The sequence below is a fragment of the Melanerpes formicivorus genome, unplaced genomic scaffold (genome assembly GCF_026170545.1).
Source record: "Melanerpes formicivorus ecotype bairdi unplaced genomic scaffold, bMelFor1.0.p_v2 SCAF_106, whole genome shotgun sequence".
NCBI lineage: Eukaryota > Metazoa > Chordata > Aves > Piciformes > Picidae > Melanerpes > Melanerpes formicivorus.
In genome coordinates this window covers 77,062-93,612 of record NW_027142458.1, presented here as the reverse complement: position 1 = coordinate 93,612, position 16,551 = coordinate 77,062, and the positions used below count along the sequence as shown (strand labels likewise).

Sequence of the window (16,551 nt, the reverse complement as noted above, 5' to 3'; positions counted from 1 at the left end):
GCCTCTGGAAAGGCACAGGAGTAGCTGGTGGGAGATCTTCTAACCTCCCAATAGGCACAACCCTTACTGCAGCTAACACCATTGCAACCAGGCCACCAGTGCCTTGAGTTCCAGTTAACAGGGCAAGGGAAGACCTCCCTGCTCTCTCCAGCTCCCTGAAAGGAGGCTGCAGTGAGGTGGGGGCTGGGCTCTTCTCCCTAGGATCAGGTGATAGAATGAGAGGACACAGCCTGAAGTTGTGCCAGGGGAGGTTTAGGTGGGACATGAGGATCAAGAGTGGTCAGGCATTCACAGAGAGAGTTGTTTACCATTGGAATGTGCTGCCCAGGGAGGTGGTGGAGTCCCCATCCCTGGAGGTGCTCAAGAAAGGTGTGGGCATGGCACTGTGGGCCATGGTTTGATGGCCAAGGTGGGGTTGTGCTGGAGGTTGGACTGGATGACCTCAGAGGGCTTTCCCAAGCCAAACAGTTTAGGATGCTGTGATTCTGCGAGCCCCCCACCCCGATTCAACCTCACAGTGAACATCAGCAGCCCCTCAGGGCCCAGCCTGGGCTCTTGGGTGCCTCACCTGCTGCTCGTGGTACCCTCTGAGAGCTTTCCTGACGTTGTAAACCTTGGGTGAGAGGATGGGGAGGTTCTCGATCTCCGACGCCGTCAGGTTGCTGAGGTCCCCCACGGTCCGGATGTTCCTCGCCCGGATGACCTGCACCATGCCCCTGGCACTGCACACAGGGGGCAGGGGGAAGAGAACAGGGCTTTATGAGAATAGAACAGAACAGACCAGGTTGGAAGAGACCTTCAAGATCATCGTGCCCAACCTATCATCCAACACCACCTAATCAACTAACCCATGGCACCAAGCACCCCAGCAAGTCTCCTCCTGAACACCTCCAGTGATGGTGACTCCACCACCTCCCCAGGCAGCCCATTCCAATGGGCAAACACTCTCTCTGTGTAAAGCTTCCTCCTGACTTCCAGCCTAAATCTCCCCTGGCACAGCTTGAGACTGTGTCCTCTTGTTCTGGTGCTGGCTGCCTGGGAGAAGAGACCAACCCCCACCTGGCTACAACCTCCCTTCAGGTAGTTGTAGAGAGCAAGAAGGTCACCCCTGAGCCTCCTCTTCTCCAGGCTAAGCAACCCCAGCTCCCTCAGCCTCTCCTCACAGGGCTGTGTTCCAAGCCCCTCACCAACTTTGTTGCCCTTCTCTGGACACCTTCCAGCAACTCAACATCTTTCCTAAACTCAGAGGGCCCAGAACTGGACACAGGACTCAAGGTGTGGCCTAACCAGTGCAGTGTACAGGGGCAGAATGACCTCCCTGCTCCTGCTGGCCACACTCTTCCTGATGCAGGCCAGGATGCCATTGGCCCTCTTGGCTGCCTGGGCACACTGCAGGCTCATGTTCAGCCTACCATTGACCAGTACCCCCAGGTCCCTCTCTGCCTGGCTGCTCTCCAGCCACTCTGACCCCAGCCTGTAGCACTGCCTGGGGTTGTTGTGGCCAATGTGCAGAACCTGGCACTTGGATGTGTTCCATCTCCTGCCCTTGGCCTCTGCCCATCTGTCCAGCCTGTTGAGGTCCCTCTGCAGAGCCTCTCTACCCTCCAGCAGATCAACTCCTGCCCCCAGCTTGGTGTTGTCAGCACATTTACTGCTGATGGACTCAATGCCCTCATGCAGGTCATCAATACATGAGAACATTGGGGTTTGTAGGTCGAGCAGGCAGGTGACATTTGAGCAGACACCAAGCCCTTACCAGAGGCTGGTTGTGATCTGAGGTAGAATGACACTGACTGGGGTCTTGCAGCCAACCAGGGCGGGGTACATGCACTCCTTCCGGGACGGCGGCGGCTCCATGGCCATTTCCCTGATCTTGGAAGGAGACAACAAGAGGGCTAGATTAATCACCACACAGCTCAAGATGGGGAGGGGGGAAAAAAACACCCCACCCCAAACCAACAATGAGAGAGAAAAAGGAATCAAATCACTTCTTACTAAACACTTCTTGGAGCTTTTCAGCTTAGATTTACGTGATTCTAGGGGCAGAAATCCTTTGGTTGGAGTGGTGACACGCTGGGTGGAAAAAGAGGAGAAAAGATCTCTCAGGATCTCTCAAGGGTTTAGTTAAGCACAAGACTCTGCCTACAGCTCAAGAGGATGTTTGCCTTCAAAGGAGGAGTCAGGCAAACAGCCCTCACCTTACGCTGCCCTTACAACTGCTCGCACGTGGCCACGCGCCACGGCAGCGCTGCCTACGACCCAGGGGAATGCAGGAGGTGCAGGAGCCAGGGGAGAGAACTGACCTTGGGCTGCCCATTGGACAGGACTTTAAGGCTTCGTGAGGAGGGTGAGGAGTGGGATCTGACCACAGGGCTTCTCCTGTCGATGTCATCTGCCAGCCCCTCCTGGTAAATGGGGTTGGCGAAGGAGACGCGGCGGCTCTGAGGGAGAGAGGGCAGGAGGCTTGGGAGGAGGGACTCAAACCATCACCCTCTGGTGAAGGCAAGGCTGAGCAGACAAAACAGCCTGAAATCAACCATCAAAGCTCCTTGATGGTATCATAGTATCAGTCAGGGTTGGAAGGGACCACAAGGATCAGCTAGTTCCAACCCCCCTGCCATGGGCAGGGACACCCCACACTAGATCAGGCTGCCCAGAGCCTCATCCAGCCTGGGCTTAAACACCTCCAGGGACAGGGCCTCAACCACCTCCCTGGACAACCCATTCCAGGGCTTCACCACTCTCATGGTGTTTCACCCAAGGACAGAGCTGTGGCTTCCTCACTGCTGAAGGGAATGGGGGACAGGCACCTGCTGGAGCTGGTCCAGAGAGCACAAAGATACTCAGAGGGCTGGAGCACCTCTCCTCTGAGGACAGGCTAAAGAGCTGGGGTGGTTCAGCCTGGAGAAGAGAAGGCTCCAGGGAGACCTTAAACCAGCACTTCAGTATCTGAAGGGGAGCTACAGGAAGGCTGGGGAGGGAGTGTTTAGAAGGGCTTGTGAGGACAGGATGAGGGGCAAGGGTTTGAAACTGCAGCAGGGCAGATTTAGGTTGGCCATCAGAGGAAGCTCTGCACCATGAGGGTGGGGAGATACTGGAACGGGTTGCCCAGGGATGTGGTTGAGGCCCCACCCCTGGGGGCATTCAAGGTCAAACCTGATGTGGCCCTGGGCAGCCTGATCCAGATGTAGGTGTCCCTGCTCACCTCTGAAGGTCCCTTCCAAGCCAATGTAATCTGTGAAATACTCAATGCATTTGGTAAGGAGCTGCTCAAAACCCAGCCCTGGGAACCCTCTTACTGGTTCTGCAGTGACACCTGTGGGCAGCAGGGAAGAACTCTGGTGCTGTTCTGACCACACAACTCCCCACCCCATGCACACAAGCAGCCTGTCAGTGCTTGCAGAGCTCAAAAAGCAACCTCCACCTCTTGGACTCCAGCACAAGATCACTTCGAATGAAGAACAGAACCAGTGACCCAACAGCTCTGGAACTGTCACACTCCAGACCCTGTCAACATCCCTGTGAGGAACCAAGTGAGTGGCAGGTGGTGGCTCTGATCCCAGTACCTTATTAGCAGGTGAGAGGGAGTCATCATCCTGGCTCCTTTTGACACCCCTCTTTAAAATCCCCGTGGAGGGAGACGCCGAAGGAGACCAGACGCAGCGTGCCTGCACACCGTTGGGGCTCTCACTGACCACAGAGCTGACATCTGCTGGCTTCTGAGGGGACCCCACACCTCTGCCTTCTGTTGCATTTTCCTTGTCTGAGGCCACATCTTCAGACACTGTGGCTTCAGTTTCCCCCACTCCCTCCGTCTCTGCATCTCGACCACCACCGGTTTCCCCTGCCTTGCTCTCAGCCTTTTCACCATCCTGATGGCTTTCTAGCTCCTTCAGCCGTTTGCCCTCAGGTTTGCTAACAGTCAGCACCTCAGGGGTCTCCCCCACTTGTCTGCTCTGACTTGTGTCTTCATTTTCTGCAGCTGCTGGTTCTTCACTTTGGTCCCCTGCTGCCAGACTGCTATCACCAGGCTCATCCGAAGCAGGCTCAGACAGACACTGGTCAGTCTGATCAAAGGCTCCCTGTATTTCCACTAAGGAGAGGATGATTTCACCTTCAAGGCACTCTGCATCCAGATTCTCCTCCACCATGACATGGTTCCCTTGCAGGTTGTCTGCAGAGGATCCCTCTCCTTCCACGTTCAAGGCACTGAGCTGCTTGGGAGGATGCAGCGGAGTGCTCATTGCACAAGGTGCCGTGGGCAAGCTCTCGTCAGACTGAGAGCTACCAGACAGCTCTGGGGTGCTCACAGATGTCTGAACTGGGGTGGTTTGGGGCTCCTTCTCTTCAGGAGTGACCTCTTTTTGGGATCTGGTGAAGGGCACCACTTCCTCCTTTGCCTTTTTAAGGCAGCAGCTACAGTTCTTTAATCTCTTCAGCCTTTTGCTTCTCTTGAGGTGCCCCTCAGGTGTTTGTGAAGAAGGAACTTCACCACTTGAAGCAGAGTCTTCTGTGGGTGGTTTCTTCTCAGGCTGGCTGGTCTCCTCTGCTGCTTTCAAGCCCTGATCACCAGATGCAGGTGGGGCAGTGTGTAACTCCTCCAGCGCGCCGCTCCCGCTTTGCTCCGCGCCTGGGCTCTGCAGGCCAGGCGAGGCCTCAGGGCTGGCAGGTGCCACAGCTTTGCTGCTGTCCGGTGGGGTGCCCTGGGCTGGCAGCTCACTGGCTTCAGCTGTCGGTGCAGCATCTCTGCTGACTTCATGGCTCGGCTCAGCTTGATTCTCTGCCTCCAGGCTCTTAGTTTCATCTCCCTGGGAGGCCAGCTCCTGGCTACAGCTTCCTGGCGGCAGCTCCTTCATCTTGTCTTCGGGAGGATCGTCTCTGCTTTTCCCCTTGGCCTGTTTCCTCCTCTTTGCGCTTTCTTGCTTGGGCTCCGAGCCCTCGGCCTCTGAATTTTCAATGCTGGAAAGCAGCCCTTGGGAAGCTCTCCTCGTGTGGTATCGAGGCCGTTTCAGCTGGGTCTGCCCTTCTGTGCCCTCGCTGCTGTCAGGGCCCTCCGTGCTGTCAGCCTTCGCGTTCTCCTCTGGCCTCCTCGCACCCCTGCTCACCTCCTCCAGACCCCTCGAAGCAGGAGGCTCCTTCGAGCTCGAGTCCTCTGCGGCCGTCCTCTCGACCAAGCTGCTTTCTGCTTTACTTGTGTTTTCTGTGTTCTTCCCAGAACCCACCTTCTGCTTTTGGGAGCCATCATCTTTAGCCTGTGGCACCTTCTTCTGGGCAGGTTTTTCACTGTCTTTATGCCTGCTCCTCTTTTGGTGGCCATCTTCTGCCTCCTGACTACCCGCCGCGCTCTCCGCAGCCTCCGACCGCCGTCTCAGGCTACGCCTTAGTACCTTCTGGTTAGGAGAGACAGGAGGGACCTGACTGTCCTCAGCTGTCACCTGCTCAGAGGACACAGTGGTGCCTGGAGGTGTGTTTTCTTTAGCATCCATATCTGCTAACCTGTCCCTTTCTATTTCTCCTATGACATCTTCAGCTTTTTTAATGTCCAGATCTGAAGAGTGGAGAGCTTGGGACTGAGCGAGGAGAACATGCTCCACATCTTCTGCAGAAATCAGTCCAGGGCTATTCTCCACACTGCTGGAAGCCAAAGACTCTTGCTCTAGCCTGGCTGAGAGCTGGGACTGCTTCTGTCCTTCTTGCTCCATCTTGCTCTGCCGCCGCGTCAGCCTCCGTATGGCAGTGAAGATCTGCTCAGGCTTTTTGTCGTCTTCTCCAGCTTTCTCTGGCCCAGCAGCGGTCTTGCAGGTGGTGTTTTCCTTTTTACCTGCCCCAGAAGCACTTGCAGAGGTCCCTGACACGCTGTTTAATGGTGAGGGGCTAAAAGGCCTGCCCTCTGAGCTACCAAACTTCTCCAGGGTAATGAAGGACTGCCGGCGGCTCGCAGGCTGCGGCGTGCCAGAGACGACGTCGCTGGAAGCCGAGCTGCTGCTGACGTTTGAGGGGTTCTCATTCCCTTCTGAGGGCTCCTCTGGAGCTGCTTCCACACTGCTTGTCTCTAACCCCTCTCCAGCTGATGGCTGCTCCACAACCATTTCATCTGTTTCCTCTTTGGAGTCTTCCTTCCTCTTTGAACTTGAGCTCTCCTGCGGGCAAGTTCCAGGGGACGTGGGCACGCAGGCAGCATCCTCAGCAGCAGGCTCGGAGATTTCATCTGCTCTGTTGCTGCATCCTTCTTCACTCTTGCCATTTTCTTCCTGTCCCAACAACATGAACAGCAAAATAGTGCAGTTACACTATAAATACAAGAAAAACAAAACAAAACAACACACACCCCCCCAAAAACCCCCTGAACAACGCCCTCTGGTGGAACAGAGCACAGCACACCCACAAGGGGCTTTCTGTGAGACCCCCACCTCCAAAACTGCATCCAGTTGGGGTGTCCCCAGCATAAGGAGGACTCAAAGCTGTTGGAGGGAGTCCAGGGGAGGCCACAAAGATGATTCAAGGGTCGAAGCACCTCTGCTATGAGGATAGGCTGAGGGAGCTGGGGTTGTTCAACCTGGAGAAGAGAAGGCTCTGGGGGGGACCTTAGAACTGCCTTCCAAGACCCGAAGAAAGGCTGCAGAGGGACTTGTCATAGGGGTGTTAAGAGACAGGACAAGGGGGAATGGTTTGAAGGTGAGGGAGAGCAGCTTTAGAGTGAATCTTAGGATTCCAGAGAAGAGAAATGAAGTTGGTGAGGGGTTTGGAACATAAGCCCTATGAGGAGAGGCTGAGGGAGCTGGGGTTGCTTAGCCTGGAGAGGAGGAGACGCAGGGGTGACCTTATTGCTGTCTACAGCTCCCTGAAGGGAGGTTGCTGCCAGGTGGGGGTTGGTCTCTTCTCCCAGGCAAGCAGCACCAGAACAAGAGGACAAAGTCTCAAGCTGTGCCAGGGGAGATTTAGGCTGGATGTTAGGAAGAAATCCTTCCCAGCAACAGAGATTGGCCATTGGGATGTGCTGCCCAGGGAGGTGGTGGAGTCACCATCCCTGGAGGTGATTAGGAAGAGCCTGGCTGAGGCACTTGGTGCCATGGTTTAGTTGATGAGATGGTGCTGGGTGAGAGGTTGGACTTGATGATCTCAAAGGTCTTTTCCAACCTGGTTAATTCTATTCTATTCATCCATTAAATGGTCCTTAGCATCACATGTAAGTCACAGCAAGTTTGTTCCTTTTGGGGTATTTTTAGTCAAATACAGTTCTGGGGGTAGTTAAAATAGACTATCAATCTACTAATGCAAATTATCAATGCAATATCAGTGGTCACACAGAGACATGAGTGATCTGTTAGTCCTTGTAATACCTGGAGATGTGGGAAACAATTTAAACATATTCAGAGTTGATTTATTTATTGCTTTTAAGAGCTTTCCAATCAATCTGAATAACAATTTCATAGCCACAATCAAAGAGTTTTGCCACTAATCACCAGAGCTAACATGAAGAAAACAGCACTGGCTAGAATTCTGCTCTCTGCATCACCACTGGACAACAAGAACTCACCTGAGGCTTGTCTTGAACCCCTTCTTTTGCACCTTCCATTAAAGAGGATTTCTCCCTGCAACAGAAGTTAACTCAGTTAGAAGTGCTGCAGGAAAAGGAGGTGCCTTGAATGCACAGGGGGGCCACACTGACTTACAGAGAATCTTCCTGGCTTTGAGTGTACTGAGAGAATAAGGTCGTGTCCTGGGAGCTGTCCAAATTGTTGTACATGGCAGGAATGCCAACCCTGAAACAAGCAAACACAACAGATCAGGGATGGCAAGGCAGACTTTGACAGGAAGAGAGGAATGGATTCATCACAAGAGAGCAGAGGCTTGGGAGAAATGGCAGGAGCTTCCAAACTCTCAGAAGTACTCAAACTGCAACAGCCATCCAAGCAGTGACTGCTGCACAGAAGTCAGGGCAGCACATATGAAGTGTCAGGAGAAGTGGTATCACCAGGGGGGCTCCCTGGGGCTCATCCCTGGGGCCAGCTCTCTTTTCTATCTGTATCAGTGATCTGGAGGGGATCAAGGCTCCCTCAGTGAGTCTGCAGGTGACACAAAGCTGGGAGGGAGTGCTGGATCTGCTGGAGGGGAGGGAGGCTCTACAGAGGGCTCTGGCCAGGCTGGCTCCATGGGATAAGGCCAGTGGGATAAGGTTCTACAAGGCCAAGTGCCAGTTGCTGCACTTGGGTCACAACACCACCATGAAGGCTCCAGGCTTGGGGCAGAGTGGCTGAAAACTGCCTAGTGGAAAAGGACCTGAGGGTGGTGGTTGACAGTGGCTGAAGATAAGCCAGGCTGTGCCCATGAAGGCCACCAGCATCCTGGCTTGGATCAGGAATAGTGTGGCCAGCAGGAGAAGGGCAGGGATTGTGCCCCTGTACTGAGCACTGATGAGGCTGAGGGGAAAAAGGACCTGGGGGTGCTGGCTGGCAGCCAGATAGGAAATACAGATCAGACAATAACTTGGTTGCTTTACAATAGTGAAGGGAGGAGAGAGAGTCTGAGACAGAGGAACTGAAGCCATGTCAGTGCAGGGCCACTGCCCATCAGGTTGTAAGCAGAACAAATCACAGACCTCTTTGACCTAAGCACTTCCTTTTGATGCTCTGTCAGCACTCTTGTCTTTGTTTCTGGAGGAATGAACACGAAATCAGCAGATGCCTCCTCTTCCAGAAGCACCTCACTTCTAGGCTTGGAAGATGAAAAGTCTAGTTTTAACTGCAGAAAGGAAAACCAAACTGGATCAGAAGCACACCACAGGAACTGGAAGTGTTCTCACAGTGCAGGTGCAGCTCATCCTACATGGAACACTTAGCAAAGCACCACAGTTCTGTCAGCATATTAAGTTGGCAGAGATTGAGTCCCTGCCCATGGCAGGAGGGTTGGAAATTGAGGATCTTTAAGGTCCCTTCCAACCCAAACCACTCTGTGATTGTCTTCTATCAAATCCCTCAGTAGGTGCTGGCTTTCTTCATGAGGTTTACTTTTTGGCTGCTCAAGAAACAGGTAGATGTGGCACTTTTGGACATGGCCTAGTGGTCCTGGAGGTGCTGGACTTGATGAAAGCCTTTTCCAATCTTAATGATTCTGTGCTTTTCCTCCTCTAACACTATCACTCAGGAGAGATTTTGCAACCCCTCCTCTGTGCCCCTCCTTCATCATGAAGTCCCAAGACTGTAACAGTTGAAGGTATCTCACTATTCATCAGGGTTATTACTTCCTGCTGTTGACCCAAACCACCAACTCCTCACAGAACACAACACCCTGCTTCCCTGGGACCAGGGACAGACTGGAGCACACAGCTCAACTCTGCCAAGAAGTCAAGATCCACCTCAACACCAGAAGCTGTTCTAACTGCATCCAGATTGAGGTGTGAATTTTCTCCCTGCTTGCCACCTCTCCCACTCACCAGGCAGCCCTCCATCATCCCTCCTTCAAACTCCACCCTGCTTGCCACCTCTCCCACTCACCAGGCAGCCCTCCATCATCCCTCCTTCAAACTCCACCCTGCTTGCCACCTCTCCCACTCACCAGGCAGCCCTCCATCATCCCTCCTTCAAACTCCACCCTAGCTCAGCAGGGGAGTGTGACAGGAAACCTTAAGGTGTGCTCCAGGGCTTTAAGAGCAGAAAAGGTGTTCTCCTGAGAATTCACAGCAGCACATGAGGTGTTCTGCTGCAGGACAGAAGGGGGTGGATTCTCCCACACCTTCCTTACCTTTGCAGGTGTTGCTTGCACGTTGTTGCACTTGTCTTTCACTTCAGTGCCTATTTCCCTGGTCTGCCCCAACATTGAGTCTCGTTTCTGACCCAGCTTTACTTCCATTCCACTGATCTTTGCATCCAGCTGGGAGTCTTCCACCTAGCCACACATAAAAATGCTCTTTATGAAGGAGCTCCAAGCTCACAAACCAGCCCTGAGATGCATTTTGTCACAGGTTATCTGTGTCCCACACTCCAAGTTTCCCCTGCATTGCACTGAGGACAACTGAAAAATTAACTCTTTCACACAAACTGGCAAAAGCCAAGCTTTAAAATGCATAAATTGTTAAGAACCTTTACACACTGCTCAGCCAGCAGGTTTTATCATCCATCTGCAAGCAGACCTCATTGGGGCCTTCCAGTATCTGAAGGGGGCCTACAAGAAAGCTGGGCAAGGACTCCTTAGGGTGTCAGGGAGTGCTAAGACCAGGGGGAATGGAACAAAACTAGGCATGAGTAGATTGAGATTGGATGTGAGGAGGAAATTCTTCCCCATGAGGGTAGTGAGAGACTGGCACAGGTTGCCCAGGGAGGTGGTGGAAGCCTCATCCCTGGAGGTGTTTGCAGCCAGGCTGGATGTGGCTGTGAGCAACCTGCTGTAGTGTGAGGTGTCCCTGGCCATGACAGGGGGGTTGGAACTGGCTGAGCCTTGAGGTCCCTTCCAACCCTGACAATTCTCTGATTCTATCATCTGATGAACATGAGGCAATCAAAGCCAAATTTCACTGACAGCTACTACTTGGACATATGGTTACTGCATTAGTGTGAAAAGCTCCTTTGGTTGGACTGGATTGTCCCTAGGGTGGTGTCTCTGATACAGGCAGTGAGGAATGCTCTGGGGGTGTGGGTTTAGTGTCCTCCTCAAATGGTTTGATTGTTGATTACATAATAACAAAACTAAGGGGGGGTGCAAGAAAGATGAGGACAATGCCTTTAGCAGGGCCTGGTGTGGCAGGAGAAGGGGTGATGGTTTGAAACTCAAAGAGGGAGATTCAGACTGGAGAGAAGGAAGTCATTTGTCACACTGAGGGTGCTGAAAACGGGAAGCCTCATGCCTGGAGGTGTTTGCAGCCAGGCTGGATGTGGCTGTGAGCAACCTGCTGTAGTGTGAGGTGTCCCTGCCCATGGCAGGGGGGTTGGAACTGGATGATTGGATGATTCTTGAGGTCCCTTCCAACCCTAACATGATTCTATCATGCTTTCCTCCTTGGAGGCTGGATGAGGCCTTGAGCAACCTGGCTGAGGCACTTGGTGCCATGGTTTAGTTGACCAGATGGTGTTGGGTGCTAGGTTGGACTTGATGATCTCAAAGGTCTTTTCCAACCTAGTTAATTCTAGTCTAGTCTAGTGGAAGGTGTCCCTACCCATGGCAGGGGGGCTGGAACTAGATGACCTTGAAGGTCCCTTCCAATCCAAACCATCCCATGAGTCTATGAATCATTCCAAATACAAAGCAAGTCAGAGTTGATCTCAAAAATGGACCTTGTCACCACCTCCAGAACAATTCCCATAGGGTCATGCACAAGGAAGCAACCACTGGGGTCAGGAAAAATCCTTACCACATCAGAGAATGGGCTGCTGTAGTCTTCAGCCATCTCAATGCTCTCAAATCCAGGCAGCAAGAGGGGCATTTTCTTTTTGGCTTGGCTCAAGACAGCTCTGCTCAACACAAAAGAAAGTTAAGGTTATGGAGGAGGAGGTACACAGCCACAGCAGGAGGAGGCACACAGCATCCTCAGTGAGCCCCCAGCCTGCACCAAAAGCAGAACATGGATTGGTACTGTTTTGGTGAGCATTTCTCTGGCCATAATCCAAGCTCTCAGAATCCCTGCATGGGGATGGTGGAAGGGACCTCTGGAGATCATTCAGCCCAACCCCCCCTGCTAAAGCAGGGGCACCCACAGCAGCTTGCCCAGCAGCACAATGGCCAGGTGGCTTTGGAATCTGTCCAGACAAGACTCCACAACCTCTCTGGGCAGCCTGCTCCAGGCCTCCAGCACCCTCACACCAAACAAAGTTTCTCCTCATCTTCAGATGGAATGTCCTGGCTTCCAGTCTGTGCTCACTGCCCCTTGTCCTGTCACTGGGACCACTGATAAGAGTCTGACCAAACCTTTAGCCCCCAACAGGTCCTTTAACTCTTGCTGAGCATGTACATCCCCTCTGGGATTGCTCTCCTACTCTTCTCCAGGCTCAACAGCCCCAGGCCTCTCAGCCTTTCCTCATCACATTGATTCTTCAGGCCCCTCAGCATCTTTGCTGCCTCCACTGGGCTCTCTCCAGTACTTCTGTTTCTCTTGAACTGGAGAGACCAGAACTGAACCCTGGACTCTAGACATGGCCTCAATAGGGCAGAGTAGAGGGGGAGGCCACAGCCTTCATGCACCCCAGGTGCATTAAGAACACACATTTTCCTTCTGGGCCAGGAGGGCACATTGCTGGCTCATGGGGATCTCATCCACCAGCACTGCCAGGTGAATACAGAAGTGAAAATACATCAAAACCAAAGAGAGAGCTCAAAACCCTCAAAGCCACAGCACAACCCCCACCACAGCCCTGTATCTTACTTCAGCTCCTCAGGGTAGGTGAGTGGTGCAGCCTTGGCAAAGGTGGCATTCCAGACCTGGGCTGCCTGGTTCCGGATCTGCTTGCTCCTGTGCCGGAAGGTGACGCAGAGCAGTGGGCAGAGCTGCTCCAGCAGCTCCCTGTCGTAGCAGCCGGTGCAGTGCGACTGCAGGCACAGCAGTATCTCAGCCAGCAGCTTCTCCAGCTGAGGGAGGGCAGAAGAAACAGGGCTTTTATTTGGCTGAAATATTGGAGGTACTCACCATTTAGAATAAACCTTTATTTAGAATAAACCAAACCAGGCTGGAAGAGACCTTCAAGATCATCGCATCCAACCCATCAACCAATCCAACCCACCCAAACAGCTAACCCATGGCACCAAGCACCCCATCAAGTCTCCTCCTGAACACCTCCAGGGATGGTGACTCCACCACCTCCCCAGGCAGCCCATTCCAATGGGCAATCACTCTCTCGGTGTAGAACTTCTTCCTAACATCCAGCCTAAACCTCCCCTGGTGCAGCCTGAGACTGTGTCCTCTTGTGCTGGTGCTGCTTGCCTGGGAGAAGAGACCAACCCCCACCTGGCTACAACCTCCCTTCAGGTAGTTGTAGAGAGCAAGAAGGTCACCCCTGAGTCTCCTCTTCTCCAGGCTAAGCAACCCCAGCTCCCTCAGCCTCTCCTTACAGGGCTGTGTTCCAAACCCCTCCTCAGCTTTGTTGCCCTTCTCTGGACACCTTCCAGCAAATCAACCTCCTTCCTAAACTGAGGGGCCCAGAACTGGACACAGGACTCAAGGTGTGACCTAACCAGTGCAGTGTACAGGGGCAGAATGACCTCCCTGCTCCTGCTGGCCACACTGGTCCTGATGCAGGCCAGGATGCCATTGGCCCTCCTGGCTGCCTGGGCACACTGCAGGCTCATGTTCAGCCTACCATCAACCAGTAAACATCACCATCCCACAGGCTGAAACATTATCACAGAACCACACAGAATGCATGGGGTTGGAAGGGAGCCTCAAAGGTCATCTTGTTCACCCCCACCTGCAGTCAGCAGGGACACCTCCAACTAGAGCAGGCTGCCCAGGGCCACAGCAAGCTTGACCCTGAATGTCTCCAGGGATGGGACCTCAATCACATTTCTGGGCACCCTGTTCCACTATCTCTCTCCACTATCACTCTCATCATGAAGAGCTTCTTCCTGATGTCCAACCTAAACCTCCCCTGCTCCAGTCTCAAACCCCTGCCCCTCACCCATCCCCACAGGCCCTTCTGGACAGTAGTCTCTCCCCAGCCTTCCTGTAGCTCCCTGAAATGCAGCTCTAAGGCCTCCCTGGAGCCTTCTCTTCTGCAGGCTGAACAACCCCAGCTCTGCCAGCCTGTCCCCACGGCAGAGGTGATGCCCTCTGATGATCTTCACGGCTGCTCTGGGGTTGGGGGCCCCATAGCTGGACACAGTATCACAGTATCACCTGCAGGTGAGGTCTCAGCAGAGCAGAGTGGCAGAATCCCCTCTCTTGATCTGCTGACCACACTTCTTTGGGCACCAACAAGGAAGTCTAACAGCTAAGCTCAGTGTTCCTGCCCTCAGCTCCTTTCTAGTCAAACCCAACCAATTCACAGATTCAACCTTTCATTACAATGGTGTTTTTTTAGAGTACAGGCTGGATGGTAAGCCTCCTCTCCCACATCTTGCCCAAGCCCAGCATGCTCACCTTGGTGTTAAGATGGCTGTAGACTTTAGAGACATCAGGAAGCCTGCCAAAACACACACAGAAAGCAAGGTTTTAGTTTGCTGCCTCCTGGATCTCAAGCACTGCACACTAGTCCCAGTGCATGACCTGATGAGATGATGCTGTGAAACAAGCCTCCTGCTGAGTGCTTACAACACTTCCTGATCTAACTAGTCTGCAGCAAGCCCAATCCTTTAACCTTCCCTGAAAGTCAAATGCTAACTCAAATGCCACATAAAGTTCATTGAGAATGGGTAGTAATTAGTGCAAAGTCAATATTCAAGGGGGTTTCAGGAAGTAATTTCTGCCTGCCTTACTTGTGTCACTTTTTAACCTTCTCCCCAAACAGATTTTCTATGTCCCAGAAATATCTGCATGAGAAAGATGAAGTGTGACCTAGTTTGAGTTACTTCAGGTAAACAAATCCCTAGGGGCAGCCTGGAAAAGGTGAGAAAATGGCATTTAACTACTCACTTTATAAGCCTGAGGCCTCTAAGCTGAAGAGGTTCTCTAACTTCTACTTCCCTGCACCTGACTTCCTTGATAAACAAACATCCAGCACTCAGTCCTCCCTTTAATGATGAGTCATAGAATTGCTTAGGCTGAGCAAGAGCTTTAAGCTCATCAAGTCCAGGATTAACTCAGTACTGCCAGGTCACCACTAAAGCATGGCCCTCAGCACCACATCTCCATGGCTTTGAAACCCCTCCAGGGATGGGGACTCCATCACTGCCCTGGGCAGCCTGACCCAATGCCTGACAACCCATTTGGGAAAGAAATAGTTCCCCATGTTCCACCTAAACCTCCCCTGGTGCAACATGAGGCCATTTCCTCCTGCCCTGTTGCCTCTCCCCTGGGAGAGGAGACCAACCCCCACCTGAGCAAAGCCTTCGAACCTGAGCAAAGCCTTCGACACTGTCCTGCACCACAGCCTGGTCTCCAGGCTGGTGACACATGGGTGTGAGGGGTGACCACTAGATGGATAAGGAACTGGCTTGATGGCTGCACCCAAAGAGTGGCTGTCAGTGGCTCCATGTCCCAGTGGAGGCCAGGGACAAGCAGAGTCCCTCAGGGATCAGTCCTGGGACCTGTCTTGTTCCACATCTGTGTGGGTGCCATGGACAGTGGCATTGAGTGCACCCTCAGCAAGTTTGCTGATGACACCAAGCTGTGTGGTGCAGCAGACAGGCTGGAGGGAAGGGAGGCCATCCAGAGGGACCTGGACAGGCTGGAGAGGTGGGCACAAGCCAACCTCAGGAGCTTCAACAAGAGCAAGGGCAGGGTCCTGCAGCTGGGTCGAGGCAATCCCAGGCACAAATCCAGGCTGGGCAGTGACTGGCTGGAAAGCAGCCCTGAGGAGAGAGACTTGGGGGTGCTGGGGGAGGAGAAGCTCAACAGGAGCTCTCAGTGTGCACTTGCAGCCCAGAAAGCCAATCAGATCCTGGGCTGCATCAGGAGAAGTGTGGCCAGCAGGGCAAGGGAGGTGATTCTCCCCCTCTGCTCAGCTCACACCTGGAGCACTGCCTCCAGCTCTGGAGCCCCTATTACAAGAGGGATCTGGAGGTGCTGGAATAAAAAGGCCAGAGAAAGGCCATGAGGATGAGCAGAGGGCTGGAGCTGCTCTGCTATGAGGACAGACTGAAGGAGTTGGGGCTGTTCAGTCTGGAGAAGAGAAGGCTCTGAGGTGACCTCATTGTGGCCTTCCAGGATCTGAAGGGGGCTACAGGAAGGCTGGGGAGGGACTGCTCAGGATCTCAGGTAGTGATAGGACTAGGGGGAATGGAATGAAGTTGGAGGTGGGGAGATTCAGGCTGGAGGTGAGGAGGAAGTTCTTCCCCATGAGAGTGGTGAAGCCCTGGAATGGGTTGTCCAGGGAGGTGGTTGGGGCCCTGTCCCTGGAGGTGTTTAAGCCCAGGCTGGCTGAGGCTCTGGCCAGCCTGATCTAGTGTGGGGTGTCCCTGCCCATGGCAGGGGGGTTGGAACTAGCTGATCCTTGTGGTCCCTTCCAACCCTGACTGATACTATGATACCTCACTCCAATCTCCTTTCAGGGAGCTGTAGAGAGCAATGAGGTCTCCCCTCAGCCTCCTTTTCTCCTCAGCTGTTCCTCAAAGGACCTGTGCTCCAGACCCTTCACCAGCTTAATTCTAGGAAAGGCAATGCTCAGATAAAACCAGATGAGATGGGAGATGCAGAGGTGGTGTTCCAGCTCAACCTTAGGAAGGTACAAGGGGATTCTTGCCTCCCAGACAGGGACCCCAGCAGCCCAGTTTTTATGCAGCAGCTAGATTAGATCAGCTCTCAGCTCCTACTTTGTAAACCTGTTCTTTCTGTAGTGTTTGGGTGCATCACAAAAGGATGAACTTAGAATATATGGTGCTGTCCAAGGTGAGGCTTGGCAGGAGGTGAAACTCCTCAGCCAAAGGTCTGAAACCCCCTGAGCTATATTCAGGTACTTCACACACACACAG

The 16,551-nt window shown here is 53.2% G+C and overlaps 1 protein-coding gene across 3 annotated transcripts in view; it reads right to left on the bottom strand.

The window, feature by feature from the left end:
- The window catches only part of RIF1 (replication timing regulatory factor 1), a 52,825-nt gene that overhangs the window by 3,926 nt on the left and 32,348 nt on the right, over positions 1-16,551 (bottom strand). The window contains exons 22-33 of one of the 3 annotated variants that reach the window (XM_068166791.1): positions 14,063-14,105; positions 12,353-12,555; positions 11,345-11,444; positions 9,742-9,885; positions 8,600-8,742; positions 7,674-7,763; positions 7,538-7,592; positions 3,567-6,251; positions 2,304-2,441; positions 1,996-2,073; positions 1,757-1,872; positions 569-722 (exon numbers count right to left, since the gene is read on the bottom strand). In XM_068166791.1, coding sequence (XP_068022892.1) covers positions 569-722; positions 1,757-1,872; positions 1,996-2,073; positions 2,304-2,441; positions 3,567-6,251; positions 7,538-7,592; positions 7,674-7,763; positions 8,600-8,742; positions 9,742-9,885; positions 11,345-11,444; positions 12,353-12,555; positions 14,063-14,105 — 3,949 coding nt within the window. The remainder of the gene's footprint in view (positions 1-568; positions 723-1,756; positions 1,873-1,995; positions 2,074-2,303; positions 2,442-3,566; positions 6,252-7,537; positions 7,593-7,673; positions 7,764-8,599; positions 8,743-9,741; positions 9,886-11,344; positions 11,445-12,352; positions 12,556-14,062; positions 14,106-16,551) is intronic. The other 2 variants (XM_068166792.1, XM_068166793.1) reach the window with 2 other exon arrangements.